Raw genomic sequence first — 16,597 nt, forward strand, 5'->3', positions numbered from 1 at the left:
TGTCACTTTTCATTAATAAATGAAGAGGTCACAAAATATAGGTTGTATTTGTATACTATTTTAGAATGTATCTTGATATCTAATTTCCAAATGATAAGATAATAGACACTGGTAAATGATGCATTGCCAAGGTGCATTTGCCGTGGCAATGGTGGCAAATAAAAGTAGGTTCATGTAAGCATAGAGTGTGCTAAAACATTCAATATTTTTACAAGCCGTTTGATGGGGTTGAAGTGTAAACCTATCACTGAAGTGGTAAGGTTAGAGGCGCTGTAAATTCATTTACTTGATCCTGCTCTTTAAAGCCATTCACCCTCAGTGATCTAGATGCAACATATCAGTTTAAACAGGTCTATCCGAAATATCTATGCTTTGTTTGATTAAGTTATTTGTCCCAAAATACTGTATTTATTTCCCCCCGAAGAGAAAGAAAGTTTAGACATCTTTAGAGTTGTCTACATGAGTAAATGGAGTAAATGAAATAACAACATATGGAATTTGGATTTGTTAAGTAACACAGTGAAAAAGCTAAGCTTATGTTCAAGGCCGTGGTTTTAGAGGCATTAGCCAGTTAGTGGTAACACCAGGAAAATCCCACAAAAGCTGGAATTGGGCTTTTGGGCAAAAACCCTTCCCCATAATTGCATGCATTGTAATTCTGTCTTAGTTTTTTTGCTTTGGATAAATATGTCACAAGTTAAAGCAGTAGAGATGGATAAATCTTTGTGGACAGTCCCAGTACAGAAAGCAGAATGCATTGTCTTTTCACTGATTCTCTTTTTTTTCCCATAATCTTTTTCTCATCCCTTATTCCTCTATGGAAATGTAGGATTGCTTGTTGATCTCATACTGTACCACAGAGCCAAATTTCATCCATCTGGTCAGTTTTCTGGTCCAGGACATACTCACCTGGCCCCTGTGTGCTCACGATGCTTTAAGATCTCTTCATTAGATTTTTTTTGGATATACTGCTTATGATGGAGTTAGAAAGTTCTTTTTTGTCCTCAGGACATTTCTAAGTAAATGTCTCAATGAGTAAATGGAATAACAATGCACAGGACTTTAAGTGGATAAGAAACTCAGGGAAAGCCCAGCTCATGTTCAAGGCTGTGGATTTGGTGGAACCATTAGCTCTTAGGCAGGGGTGCCGGAACTTGTTGAGAGGTGAATTATAAATAATGTCAGTGAATAAATTAGAGTTTTTACCCCTTAGAGGAGAGATCTGGAGATCAGTTCTTGTGGAAGTACTGTCCAGGAACAATATGTTGCAAGAGTGTGTGGATCAGTTTCAGTTCCAATAAGAGAACGATGATACAGGAAACACTCATCCCGGTCCTGAGTGTACAGGAGTGTTCAAGATGTCTTTTTTAGATTCCTTATCTATACTGCATGCTTTGGATTGGGAGTCTGAGAAATTTTTAAGTATTGTATAATCGAGAAAAATGGAATACCATAATATGATATTTGTATTTAATGCCTAAAACTAGAAATTTTAAAAATCTTTTAAAAAATCTAAATTAAATCAAATTTATTTGTCACATACACATACATACAGAGTACGACATGCAGTGAAATGCTTTTTAAGTCTGTCCGGCATTCAATCATATTAGAGAGCTCACTATAATATTAGAGAGCTCAATATAATAATAATAATAATAATAATAATAATAATAATAATAATAATAATAATAAAATTATACATTTTAAAACAGTTTAATCCTTTTTAAATTTAGCACATTTCTATTTCATTAGAAAGTGCACAGCAGGTGATAGAATTTCTAAAATTAATAATATGGCATCACTAATTTTGCCACAGTTGAGTCACATGGCTGCTGCAAGCACAAAGTAATATAAACTATTTGAGTGTCCATAAAAGATCCTGAACCCAACACTCCTGGACAAATGCCTGGTGGCTTGGCTATTCCACAAAGCACCAATTTCATTTATAATAGCTTCTGTATGTACATTTAAAAGTGCTTTGAAGCTGTAACATAATCCCTAGACATGATATTAATGCGTGTCTTATCGATAGTAGTCACCTCAGTACTACAAACTGAAACGTTATCATGCATCCAGCCCAGATATAGATCTGAGACACACTAAAGATTTCAAATTGCATCAATATATATAATCAGTAGAGTGTCACACTTGCTACTGGCCCTTAAGGAAATAATGCCCACAGCAAGGGATGCAAGAGATCATACCAATTACAACAGCTATGGAAATCATTACATCAGAGGGTAGAAAATTACTTGGGTTTATACCATGGACAGGGACATTATTTTTTACCAACCAAATCTGTCTGCATTAACCACACTGGGGTTGTTAATGCTGCCAATGCTTCCTGGAAAGGTTTTTAGGCCAGGAAGCATTAAATGATCACCACCATCTCAGTGTCAGGTAAAAACATGATGCAACAGATTGCCCTGAGGCACCTGTCTGTACAAAATGTGAACATTTGTGAAGAATTTGGTTTCTAGTAGTGACTTTAACCCTCTATGGCAAAGTTTTGCTTTCAAGCAACAAACCTTCTTTTTCGTAATTTTACCTTTTTTTTCTTGTTGTTTTTTTTCTTATTGTTATAAAACCATAAGACATGTCACAATCCAATCAAGTGAAGTATTAAAGTGGGATGCAGCAAGGACTGCAGCAGCCTATACCACAAAGCATCTAAAGTACAATTTAATATATCAGTTCAGTTCTCATGAGACTAATGATGGAAATTTTCTCTGCACTTTTGCTAGAAACTCTGGCTCATAAGAATAACAGACTAGTGGCTACTGAGGTCACTGGCCAGAGGTTATTTCATACTGTTTTATTGTTGATCAGCAGCAATTTTAGCCATCAGCCTCACAGACAGAAAGATTAGATATAAGGAATTACTATATTCTTTGAAAAAAGGAGAATTGATCTGATGCAGTTTAGATCTGAGAGAATGAAGTACAATGTCTTTTGCTACTGATACCATATGTTGTACCATATGTTGTATTTCTCTGCCAGTTCTAAGTTTTACTAAATCTCAGTGAAAGCTGCTCTTGTTGCTTGGGTCAGGGGGCACAAGAGAGGGTGTAACATGTAAAATACACTTTCTTTTTTCCTCCTACTGAGTGAAATGTGTCTGTGAGACTTCTCTATGACCTCACACACCCCCACAATCCAGTTTCCTTTGTGTGCTCAGTACAGGAAATCCATGTGTGTGTCTAGGGTGCTCGAGATCTTTTCTTTAGATACAAAGCTCATTGAGTTTATAAACGCTGCATACGATGAGGTCATGCTGCAGATGCATATGTAGTCGTGTTCACTTGGAGGCAACTGCAAATTGAACTTGGCCTTCTTTCGGTCCAGTGCCTCCTATTTTTTTTTCTTTTTGTAATTCTTTATCTTTGCTTTTTTTGTTACTGGTCTTTACTGATAGGAAAGAAGCCATGTGGGATTATTTGGCTTTTGATATACAATCATGTCTCTGGATAGATTTTGGAGTGAAATGGTGTTTATGTGTGTTTGTGTGTGTTTGTGTGTGTGTGTGTGTGGGTATATGTGTTTCAGACATCAAGGACCACACGCTCTGATGAGGAGAGGGACAATGGATGGGACGCTTGGGGAACATGGAGCGATTGCTCTCGCACCTGTGGAGGAGGAGCCTCTTACTCTTTAAGGAGATGTCTGAATGGAGGGTTAGTTATTTTTCTACAACGTTTGCCCACAAACATGTCCACTTCAATATGTACAGTTTCTCAAAAAAGTGAGTGCACACCCTCAGCAACCATTTTATTATATATTCTTAAGAGACAATACTATAGAAATGAAACTTGGATATATTTTAGAGTAGTCAATGTGCGGCTTGTATAGCAGTACAGATTTACTGTCCTCTTAAAATTACTAAACATACAGCAATTATTGTCAAAATAACTGGCAACAAAAGTGAGTACACCCTAAGTCAACATGCCAGAAGTTAGTCCAAAGTGTCAGTATTTTGTGTGAGCACCACTGTTATCTAACACTGCCTTAATCTTTATGGACATGGAATTTAACAGAGCTGCACAAACATGGCGCTTCTCAACCTTACGCTTGAGGATGCCCCACAGGGTTCAGGTCTGTAGACATACTTGGCCTCTCATCACCTTCACCTTTTAGCTTCCTCAGCAGAGCAGTTTTCATCTTGGTGGTGTGTTTGGTGTCATTATTATGTTGGATAACTGACATTCAGCCCAGTTTCTGAAGGGAGGCTATCATGTTCTGCTTCAGAATGTCACAGTACATGTTGAAATCTATGGTTTCAGTCATTATTGCTCTTGGTCAGGTTGTCTTCAGCAAACTGTTTGCAGGCTTTCTTGTGATCCAGCTCCAGAAGAGGCTTCTTCCTGGGACGATGGCCATGCAAACCAACTTGTTGCAGTGTACAGCATATGGTCTGAGCACTGACTGTTTTTTTAAGCAACTTCTACACCTGATTCACAGGACGAGGACTCAACTTCTTTGATTGACCCTTGCGAGTTCTGTTCAGAGTGGAACCCGTCTTTGAAAACCTCTGTATGACCCTGGCCACTGCACTGTAACTCGGATTTAGGGTGTTACTGATCTTCTTATAGCCTCGGCCATCTTTGTGTCCTAAGTTGCATTCTAATTCTCAAATCCTCAGAGAGTTCTTTGCCATGAGGTGCCATGTTGAACATCCAGTGGTCAGTATGAGAGAAATGTACTGAAAGCACCAAATTTGAACTGCTCTAATACAAGATACACAATTTTTTTATGGTCATGTCAAGCAGACAAAAACATGAACATGATAAATAGGGCATGTGGCTTTGCATTGTAACATGACCTACAGCTGTCAGTACTTAGGGTCTACTCACTTTTGTTGCCAGGTGTTTTGACAATAATGGTTGTATGTTGAGTCATTTATAGAGGACAGTAAATATATACTGCTACAGAAGCTGCACATTGACGACTCTAAAATATATCCAAGTTTAATTTTCATGGAAATATCCCTTGAGAAGATATATTACATTTTTGCTGAAATATGAGGGGTATACTGACTTTTGTGAAATATGTAAAAATATTCAGAAATCTTTGACCATGTTATCATTGATTACAGTAGTTAGACTACACCAATTATAGCTTTGCCACAGGTCCAAATAATTGCTAATTTTTTAACAACTTTTTTCAAAAATATGCTTTTTCTATAAAGCATTTGGAGAGCTACCAAATATTCTACCAAATCCATGTTATAGATTCATTATTGTTATTTTTTGAGTACCATAAGCACTCATTTAGTTTTCAGTTTTAATTTATTTTAATTATATCAGGATATCACAATCAAGCATAAGCCCGACCAATGAATGTACATATTGTTAAATGTGTTTAATAATTCTGCGTAAAATATACAAGTTAAGTCAAACATCTCTTTTTTAACACTTCTCATTCAAAATTATTTAACTTTTCCATATGTAAAAAAAAAAGTCGAGTAATTGGGGCCTGTGGACATAACTGTGTTTGCTTGTTCTTGCCACAATTCCATACCAGGGTTTTGATAAATGATCACACCTGGCCCAAGACTAATTCAAGTGTGATGCTGCTCTATGAACACCCACCTACCTTACAGTATATAGTGCTATTTTGGTTCTTTTCATCTTTTTGTTTTTCATTTTCAAGCAACTGTCAAACAAATTATAATTCATACTTTTAATTTTGTACAAATTTGGTTGCTGGTTTTTTTCAGTTTTAAACAATTGCATTACTATTACAGAGAGAAGAATGTTTTTAAGGATGTTCAATGACCATTTCTGTAAGAATAAACCAGTCAAGAAAAGTCCTCTGTAGTTATGGTGGACATAATGAGTGAGTTATTTGTAATGAAAATCAGCATCTTATCTTTTTTACACTATGCATCTGTCCACTTTTGGTGAGCGTATGCCAAATCTTGCCTCAGCTTCCTGTGTTCAGTGTGTTCCAAAATGCTTTTCCCCTAAGCATTCTAAAATACTTTTCTGCTCACCACAGCTGCAAAGAGTAATTTATTGAGTTATTAAAGCAATCCTGTTAGATTTAACCAGTTTAGTTATTGTGCTGTGACCTTTCTGATCAGCAAGTCATTTCATTCAACACAGGGTACCCCAAACACCGGGCCACGGACCGGTACCAGGCCGTGACTCATTTAGTACCAGATGGCAAGATTAAAAACTTAACATTTTTCATTTTATTTTCATTTGATTGACTTATGCATTCTGCAGGGTGCTTTGTTTAAAAAAAAAAAAAAACCCTTTCCACTTACCACAAATTTTCTGCACTTGTTAGTCACAATGTTTTTCTATGCATCTATAAATTAAGCTCTTACTGATTCTTCATTATAGTGAGCTGCATTTCCATTGTAAATGTAATTAAATTAATAATTAAATCATATAATGTGTAATAGTAATATAATATGCATGTTATTTCATGTGACAATATAGAGATTTCCCCATTACCCAAACAACACAAAAAACACACACAATCCAATACAGACCACAAACTTTAGAATCCTCCATTGGCAAAATTGTTATGTCTGAAAATGGTCTGTGATGGAAAAAAAGGTTGGGGATTGCTATTCTTTTGTGTGTGAAAGTTGCAAAAAATAATTCTGAAATGCCCAAACCAGCCCTTCTGGCATCAACAACCACGACATTGTCAAAAACAATAACAACATTTTGTACCGCATTCTGATGTGTGATGGGAATATTACCTAAATAATCTTTTTTATGTTATTATTATTTTACTTATCATCCCAGTTTTTGTCCTTAATTTTCCACGGCTTGATTAGTCTGCCAGTATCAGGTAATTCAATTGAAGTACTCATCTGACCTTCTGATCAGTAACCTACCACCTTAACCAATGAGCTATCTTTCCACCCATGAGCAAGCACTGTCCTTAATGAACCAACATGGCTTCCTTGCCATACTTCAAAACCATGTAATTCTGTCTGGACTGCGGCTAATTGGAACCAACTTCACCACACCCTGTGGTGTAAAGAATTCCTGACAATCCTACTTGTGTGAAAAGTATTGATACCTCACTGCAAAACTTACTCTATTACAAGTCAACATTTCCAGTATGACTTGAGTAAAATATAGAGTAAATGACAATACTGGGGTTTAAACCGATGACCTTCGGAAGATTAACCCAACACCTTAACCACTAAGCTATCTTTCAACCAATGGGCAACCAGTTATTGTGCTTAATGACCCACCATGGGTTCCTTTCCAAACTTCAAACCATGTATTCTCTCTGGACTGTGGCAAATTGAAACCAACTTTCCCACACCCTGTGGTGTAAAGACTTCCTGACAATACAACTTGTGTGAAAAGTATTGATACCCTACTGTAAAACTTACTCCATTACAAGTCACCAATTCCAGGATGACTTGAGTAAAATATAGAGCAAATGTTGACACAGGGGCTTGAACCTTTGACCTTCTGATGAGTAGCCCAACACCTTAACCACTGAGCTATCTTTCCACCGATGTACAAGCAGTCACTGTGCCTAATGAACCAACATGGCTTCCTTTCCATACTTCAAAACCATGTAATTCTGTCTGGACTGCGGCTAATTGGAACCAACTTCCCCACACCCTGTGGTGTAAAGACTTCCTGACAATACTACTTGTGTGAAAAGTATTGATACCTTACTGTAAAACTTACTCCATTACAAGTCAACAATTCCAGTATGTCTTGAGTAAAATATAGAGCAAATGGAGATACTGGTGTTTAAACCTATGACCTTCTGATGAGTAATGAGCAGTGAAGAAATGTACAGTTACAGTGACAGCCCCCTTTCTGACTTTAGACCTGTCTTAGATATGGTTCACATGATGGATTTTTTTCATACCTGATTATTTCTTTTTACTTTCCCTATTTTGCAACTTCTGCTATAGTGTTATCTGAAGGCTATGGAAATAGACATTGTTAATTATGCATTCAAGAGCTCATTTGATGATAGAAAATCCAGCAGTGTTAGAAATGCATTCATTATGTGCATAATTTTGCTTTGTGGGAAAAACTCATTACAACTTGGTGAATTCTCAGAAATAATGAAAGAAGTTACATTCTTATATTTATTTTGTTCCCATGTGAAATTTTATTAACTTTATACAATTTCTTTATAGGAAAAAAATATTTCCCTGCACAAATTATCCTAGGACAAAAGTTCACTATCAAAAACTGTAAAGGCTGGTCCGTGTGGTCTGATCCTACAGACAAGCTCCTGTAGCTCACATTGCTGAAGAAGATAATGATGTTAATGCTTGCAGGGTCGGAACTGGCAGCAAAAGGGGGATCAACACAGTTTAAGACAGGTGGTCATAATGTTATTCCTGACCAGTGGCTATAAAGTTATGCCTGATTGGTGTATATATACACACACACACACACACACACACACACACACACACACACACACACACACACACACACACAAGAAATGCAAATATCTGCAAACTTGTTACCATGAAAAAAAAACTCTTGTCCTAAAGACCTTTCTGTTATGCCATACTTTTTATTTTGTCCAATTAACTCTTAGAGAGACAGTTAAAAAGAGATAAGAAATATGCCAATGAGGGAGCAACACTGTACAGCCACTATAAAATAAGTGATAACAGGCTTCAACCCACCTGTGCACAGTTCACCAGCAGTGTCATCATTATAGAAACATATTAGAATGTAAGCACACACATATATATGGCCCTATTAGGCCAGTGAAGCCTCTCACTTGTTTTATAGTAGCTGTAAAGTGTTGCTCCCTCACTGGCATTTTTTTTGTATACTATATATATATATATATATATATATATATATATATATATATATATATATATATATAAATATAGTATTTTATTATATCTTCTCAAGCTACAATACTATAGAAATTAAACTGTCCTCTAACAATAACCCAACAGCATTTATTGTTAAAATAACTGGCAACAAAAGTGAGTACACTCTAAGTGATAACAGCTGTATGTTGCTTAACCACGCAAAAAGCCACATGTCCTATTCATCATGTTCATGTTTTTGTCTGCTTGTATCTTGAAATAGAGCAATTAAAACTTGTTGCTTTAAGTCCAATTCTATCATACTGACCACTAAGGATTTGAGAATTAGAATTGTTGCTCTCCACAAAGATCGTCTAAACCAGACCCGGGCAAACTACGGCCCGCGTGAGGCCAATCATAAATTATAGGGATACGCCGAAAATTCGTGCAAATCCGTGAAAATTCTAAATCATCGAAACAACACGGCCGAAACACAATTGTAATGACGCTATTAAAAAGTGCAGCCAGCACATGGTTATCTGGATAAGAGCCAACATGTCTGCGGTGTAGACTTATTTCAATATCTCGGAGAAAGACCCACGGATAGCGATTTGCAAAACATGCAATGCTGAAATTTCAAGAGGGGGTTTCGCAAAGAGTTTCTTCACGTCGGGTTTAATTTATCACCTGAAATCCAAACATCCCGATTGCCATTCTAAATATGAGAAGAATGCGGCACAGAAAAGAAAAGTCAATCCGAGCATGCGCACTCTGTCTGTAGAGGACGTTTTTGAAAAGGCAAGAAAGTTTTCCAGTGGAATTCATTGCCTTAGATCAGTGATCGCGGTTGACGGGTTGATCTTTGAAACATTCCCTGTAGATCCCGAAAATAATAATTATTATAATATAATATTATTTATTACACAGCTCTTCTTAATGCTGTATATTAGAACGTTCCATTTACTTGAATGGGCTTTCAAACGTTCGGCGGTCAATTATTTTCGTATAACAGACCGTTGCTAATAATAATTGACCGCTGTCTGTCTGTCAATACTATGGTAACAAATAAATAATAATAATTTATAATAATAAATAAAAAACTTTTGTGATTGATTTATTCTTTGAATTGCAATGCATTGATTTTTAGTGAGGTTAGTACACACTCATAGCCATAAATGCAATGGTTCTAAAAATTTACAATCTTTTCTTTCGGTGTTTTGGTTTTCGGCCAGTTTGGTGCATCCCTAAAATATTATCGTTGGTGTGGCTCTCTGACACAATTCAGGTTTCTAATGTGGTCCCTTGTAAAAATTAATTGCCCACCCCTGGTCTAGTCTATAAGAAGATCAGTACAGTACACAGTACTAAGTACAGTACACAGTACTAAGTTACAGTACAGTGGCCATGGTCATACAGAGGTTTTCCAAGACAGGATAGATTCGGAACAGGACTCACAAGGGTCGAACAAAAGAAGTTGAGTCCTTGTGCTGTGTGTCAGGTGCAGAAGCTGCTTTAAAAAACAGACGCATGAGTGCTGCCAGCATTGCTTTAGAGGTTGCAGAAGCGGAAAGTCTGCTTGTCAGTGCTCAGACCATACGCCACACAAGTCGGATTGCATGGCCGTTGTCCCAGAAGGAAGTCTCTTCTGAAGCTGGCTCACAAAAAAGCCTGCAAGCAGATTGCTAAAGACAACCTGTCCAAAAGATTAATTACTGGAACCATGTCCCGTGAATAGATGAGACTAAGATAAACATGTTTGGCACAGATGGTGCACTAGTTGCGACAATCTAGTAAGAAGTACCAAGAAAATTGTGTCTTGCCCACAGCATGGCGGTGATAATATCATGGTGTGGGGCTGCATGAGTTCTGCTGGTATGTCTCTAGACATTAACCCTATTGAGTAGGGGTATCACTATTAAGTTGGGGCATCCTCAAGTGGAAGGTGGAGAATCTCCTTGCGTATCCATGTAACATCCAGCAGCTCCATGATGTTATTATGGAGGAGTGGAAAAGGATCCCAACAATTGTCAATTGTCAACAGCACTGTGGGTTGATAAAATCTAAAATGAAATTTGGTCAGTTAGTGTGTATTTAGTCAAGAATACTTTGTATAAATGAGCGGGATCTGTTTTGTTTAGCTGGGCAAGCACAATGAAAATTTCTCAGGTCTCATGGATGTGATTGACTAATGCACTGCTATTAATTATTGGCAATGATGCGTTAAAACAATAGCACTGACTTTTGTATGATCTCTCTGAGTGTGTGAAACCCTATCAATCAAAAATATCGAGCGTGAGTACATTTTGCTATATTCATCAGAGTGTATTCATCTAGATCCAGGATTTAATGATAAAGATAGATAGATAGATAGATAGATAGATAGATAGATAGATAGATAGATAGATAGATAGATAGATAGATAGATAGATAGATAGATAGATAGATAGATAGATAGATAGATAGATAGATAGATAGATAGACTTTTTTACTGTTTATGGAAAAAAGCATAAACAGTGATGGTGCGCAGTGCAACCAATATTAATGTGAACATTGTAACCAGTATAACAACAGAGGACTAAATGAATGTGTTTCACCTGAACTTTCTATTGATGATTACTGGTGATAAGCTTTTCACGCATTATTATTATTATTATTATTATTATTATTATTATTATTATTATTATTATTAATATTTTTATTATTTATTTTATTTAACACATTAGCTTGCACTATACTTACATTCACAAGAATACTTTTCTATTATCTGGAAGGGCATTTGAGTGTTTTTCCACTGGTCAGAAAGCTCAGGTCGAATGCTTTAGCACTTCATCAAGACATGCATCATTTGTACTCGGCTGCTTGCACTGGAGGAAAACTATAGGTCTCAGAATAGAAATGCCAATTAGCCTGTGTTTTGGGTCTGGTCAAAAGGGTGTTTGTTGCCCAGTAGTGTCAGATTGGAATGTGTGTGTATTATAATAGAATACTTCCTGCGAGCAAAGATGTATTCGTTCGAAAAAAAAAAAAACATTTCTTATGAGATGCAGATGTCTCATGTGTTTTTATTTTCAAGAACCTCACCACCCCCTGACCCTGAGGCTGATTAAACGGACTTCATTAGTGACCAAATTGTTATTGTGGTGTGTAATTAAATAAGGATTAACTTATAAACTTATGCGAATGGGGAGTATTTTTAATTGTTTATTATTGGATTACAAAAAAAATGCCTACCAAAATGAGACAAACTGCAGCCATGTATTTAGTTTATTTGAACTGAATGTTTTATGGAGTTTTAATGAAGGCAGTTTTCATTTGCAGTTCTAAAAATTGCCCACCTGCTCCCTCCCACACAAGAGTAAGAGTTTTTTTTTTTTTTTGCCACCTAGCATTTCTGGTCATCCCATTCCTGATGCACAGCCCTAACTAGAAGTTAATAGAAAAGAAAGAACATACAATAATTACAATAATTCTATAGTTTTACTAATCTTAATTTGGACATTTTTTGCATTTTACATTTTTTGCTTTTTCTTTGCAGAAAACGTCATTGCAGTCAATTTAGGGTGTAATTTCAAATGGATTTTAGCCAGACTTAAATACATTTATTTATCTGAACAACATTTTTACAAATGACAAGACAGCACACATGGTTTTGTTGCCTTATAAAATGGGTTCAAAGTTTTACACATTCCTGTTAATATAAAAATGAAAAAGATAAATCTAATCAGAACATTTTCCACACTCACTGTGAATTTTCAATGTATAAAGAGAAATGAAAAACAATTAATGGCCTTTTTAGGGGGAAAACTGTTAAAACTTACAGTAGCCCAATTGCATAACTGTGCACACCCTCAAACTGATATGGTGTGTTGTTGAAGCACCTTTTTTTGCAAAAAGAAATCTGTACATCCAATAAATTGTAAAGCTAATGCCTGTGCACAGACTAATTCCGGTTGTATTCAGATCTGAGATCAAATACATTAGTCTTTTTTTGGTTGAGCCATTTCTTGACTTGGATGTGTCATTGTCATGTGACAAGTGATATTCCTTTTCATCTCAACCTTCATCTTATTGCAGACACCCAAAGGGTATGCACTAAAATATAACTGATATTTAAAGCTATTTTTGATTATCTCCACCTTGATAAAAGCCCCAGTTCTGAATAAAAACAGCATAATTCTGAAGCATAATGCTTTTATCACCATGCTGGTTTTCTTTTGCGAATTATTATACCACTTGGAGTTTGTCTCATCAGACCATAACCAATTTTGCCATATGATTTGGTGTGCATTATTAAAGTTTAGATGTTTTCTTTTTTTTTTGGTGAGAATTAGCTTCCATCTAACCCTCCCCATCCTATAGCCCATACATGTAAAGAGTGAGAGATTTGATGCACATTTTTTATTTAAAATTTCCAAACATAAAATGATTGAGAAATGATTTCCATGGTCATTGTGCATAACAAAGTGAGGTAAGTAGTAAACAACTACTGGTATTTGTGTCTATCTTTTACTAAGTGAAGGATCACTTAGACTTTCACCGTCATAATACTGAAAATGACTGTGATGACTATAAAGTTACAGATTTACAAAATAAATGTGTAAAATGTAGTACTTTATAATTTTCTTTTTAATTACATCCTTAGTTATTAAGACTAAATACTGCTAAGTAGCCAACACTGTCAGTGTCATTTATTCTTCATGACAGACATTCACGAGCACCAACACACACACAACAGCCAAAAGATTTACACCGGATGACTTTTTTTTCCCCCCAATCTGCAGGAATTGTGAAGGAAGAAACATCCGTTACAGGACGTGCAGTAACACAGTGAGTCCATATAAACAAATACATGTAAACTCTGTTTACTTATGCTTTAAACTCTATGTAAAAAATGTTTGTGGATACATGACCAATGCACCCATATATTTGCTTTTTCATTCTTATATTTAATCCCAGATTATGTTCCCCTTTTGCTGTTTCCCTACTCTCCTGAGAGAGTTTTACACTAGCCATGAAATTAAACAGCATCAGACAATAATCACTTGCAGTTAGCCCAAACTGATATAATTAACCAAACTGGTCCAATGGACATATTTACTCAAATCTGTTCCATTGGAATGGAAGTTCAGGAGCCGTATTATATATGATATTCATATAAAAATAAATATTAGACTATACAAGAAATAATACTGAACATAATGGCATACATACACCGACCAGGCATTATAATATTATAATATGAATAACACTGATTATCTCTTCATCATGGCACCTGTAAGTGGGTGGGATTTATTAGGCAGCAAGTAAACATTTTGTCCTCAAAGTTGACGTGTTAGAATCAGGAAAAATGGGCAAGAGTAAGGATTTAAGCGAGTTTGACAAGGGCCAAATTGTGATGGCTAGAAAACTGGGTCAGAGCATTTTCAAAACTTCAGCTCTTGTGGGGTGTTCTTGGACTGCATTACCATGGTGAATCACATTTACCCAGACATACCATTTAATTTTGGACCTAGAATTGTGCAATATTGAATAGTCAAGTTTTTGCACATTTTTGTTGTAAAAATGTTTACAATTGTTGAACTTTCTGCTTATTTCCTGTTAATGGGAAAAAAATTCCAGCTTTTCAGTGTGGTCCCAAAAAACAAGCAAAATCTCATTTTTTGAATAGAATCAACAGAATTAAATCATCCTTAATCATAATTTAAATGAAATAATTATTCAAAATATTCTAAATGCATACTATAATAATGGGTTTTTATATAAATGTTAACAAGAACCCACAGTGGCTTTGTCTATACAAGCTATCAGTTATAGAACTCTCCTAGTTTTCTATAGTACAGTATGCCTTCTATTCGCTAGCCAGAAATAGAAATGTCTTTCATTTTCCTGTCCAGTTATATTTTTTTTAACTAACTTGTGGTCTAGCATATGGTAAAGTCTGCTGCTTTATCCTTCTCAAAGATAGATGGAAAAGAAAAGTTTTCCATTTAAATCTCCGTCTCTTGTGTAGCCAGCCTTCATGTCTCCATCAACACGCAAGAAGCCATCTGTCCTTTTTCCATCTATTTTAATCAGTGGCCTCTGTTTCCACTAGTGAAATGGTTTTGAATGGTTTTGTGGTTGCCGGGTCAAAGCTAGTCATTGCATAATATTCAAAATGATGGTGTTAAAAATGTGGATGTTAAGAAAGGGTCTTTGTGTGTCAAACATTATTAGCAGCAATGTTAAGATGTATGTGTGTAGATGCACTGGCTTGCCAACATCTAATCCTCAACCCCTATCAGAAGGTGGATAGGCAAAAGTCCATGAAAGTTTATCAGCATCATTGACATGTACTTGAAGTAAACATATTAACTGTGTATTTGTACAGATATACCAATGAAAGTCTCTTCTCAGGACTTGAGTAAATAGCACGATAAAACAACAATATACAATCACATACTGTATAAATATATAAGTCTACCCATACATACAACAATGTGTATTAATTGTAAACTTACATTTTCAAGAACGCACACACACATCAAAACGAACTACACTTGGTCTCGTCACAACGGCATAACTTTCTGTAGACCGAACTTGTCCAGGCATGTCTCTGACTCCTCAATCATGTGACGTCACCAAGTAATTTAAACTAAGAGGTTAGCAGGGATTTTATACAACCACCTCCTAATTTGCACCACAAATTAAAAATCAACTAAAGATCACTGTTCTTTAAAGTTATGTATCACTCATGTCTGTGGTCATCTCTGGTAATGCAATTAGTTTAGAAACAGGACAACTGTAGACGCAGTTCCCAATAGTCACTTCTACCACTCAGTCAGAAGGCTCGTGGCAACTGTGGGTTCATAACCATAACTACTTGCCCCACTGATAGATTTGGCATAGATTCTTACCATTTGGACCGCGGTTTTAAATTTGCAAGTAATTCTGAATGAACTGTTTTCAGAACTGGTTAACAATGATTTGGCTATGTCATCATTTCCTATATTCAAGCAATTCTCTTGTGCCATAAACAACTTGAGGGAGGGAGGCATCCCCTCCACCCCATCAGCAAGAGGTTTGGAGTAACTGAGTCTGTATCAGATATTTCGTATGATACATAGACAAGTGGTTTAGAATTTAGTATTCACTTCACTTTAACAAGAACAGTAGACAGAACTTCCTCAGACACAATCTGATCCTAAAGTACTACTTGCAGACAGGATTTAATAGAGCAAATACCACACTCACAGGCTCCACTGAAATTAGGTGCATGTAGAGTGTTAAACTGAAAGGAAATACTCTGTTCGCTCAGTTTTTCTTTGATTACTGGCTCAAGGGCAGAGAATGTTTCTTCTCGGTTCTTCTCAGTTCTCGGTTCCCACCTTTAAAATTTGTCACCTGGTCCAAGATTAATTTGAAGGGTTTGTTACGTCATTCAATGAAGGAACGTAAAGCCATAAGAAAGAAATCAGAATCCATACTATTCAGAAGATCTAAGTGAATACACTTCAGGGTAAGACACTTGAAAATGATTTCCCAGCGTTTTTTATTTCTTGGTCCAAAGCCAAGTCAAGTCAAGTCAAGTTTATTTATATAGCGCTTTTCACAACAGACATTGTCTCAAAGCGGCTTTACAGAAATCAACAGTCAGGGTGAATGGTGTGCATTTAAAAAAAAAGCAATGAACTCCAGTTGAACAGAAAGTTAAGCAGTTGAAATTTCCTTTTTGCTTGTTTGCCTCTGATATTCCAGTAAGTCCACCACAACTAAGCAAAGACACGTTCCGGACTGTGTGCCAGTACAATAAGATGTAAGGTATGAGCATCAAGTTCCTCA

The 16,597-nt window shown here is 36.1% G+C and overlaps 1 protein-coding gene across 2 annotated transcripts in view; it reads left to right on the top strand.

The window, feature by feature from the left end:
* Nucleotides 1-16,597, top strand: part of adamtsl3 (ADAMTS-like 3) — a 200,041-nt gene that overhangs the window by 93,068 nt on the left and 90,376 nt on the right. For both annotated transcript variants that reach the window (XM_046857561.1, XM_046857562.1), the window contains exons 4-5: nucleotides 3,547-3,674; nucleotides 13,558-13,603. In XM_046857561.1, the coding sequence (XP_046713517.1) occupies nucleotides 3,547-3,674; nucleotides 13,558-13,603 (174 nt within the window). The remainder of the gene's footprint in view (nucleotides 1-3,546; nucleotides 3,675-13,557; nucleotides 13,604-16,597) is intronic.

This window comes from Silurus meridionalis, chromosome 9 (genome assembly GCF_014805685.1).
Source record: "Silurus meridionalis isolate SWU-2019-XX chromosome 9, ASM1480568v1, whole genome shotgun sequence".
Classification (NCBI taxonomy): Eukaryota; Metazoa; Chordata; class Actinopteri; order Siluriformes; family Siluridae; genus Silurus; species Silurus meridionalis.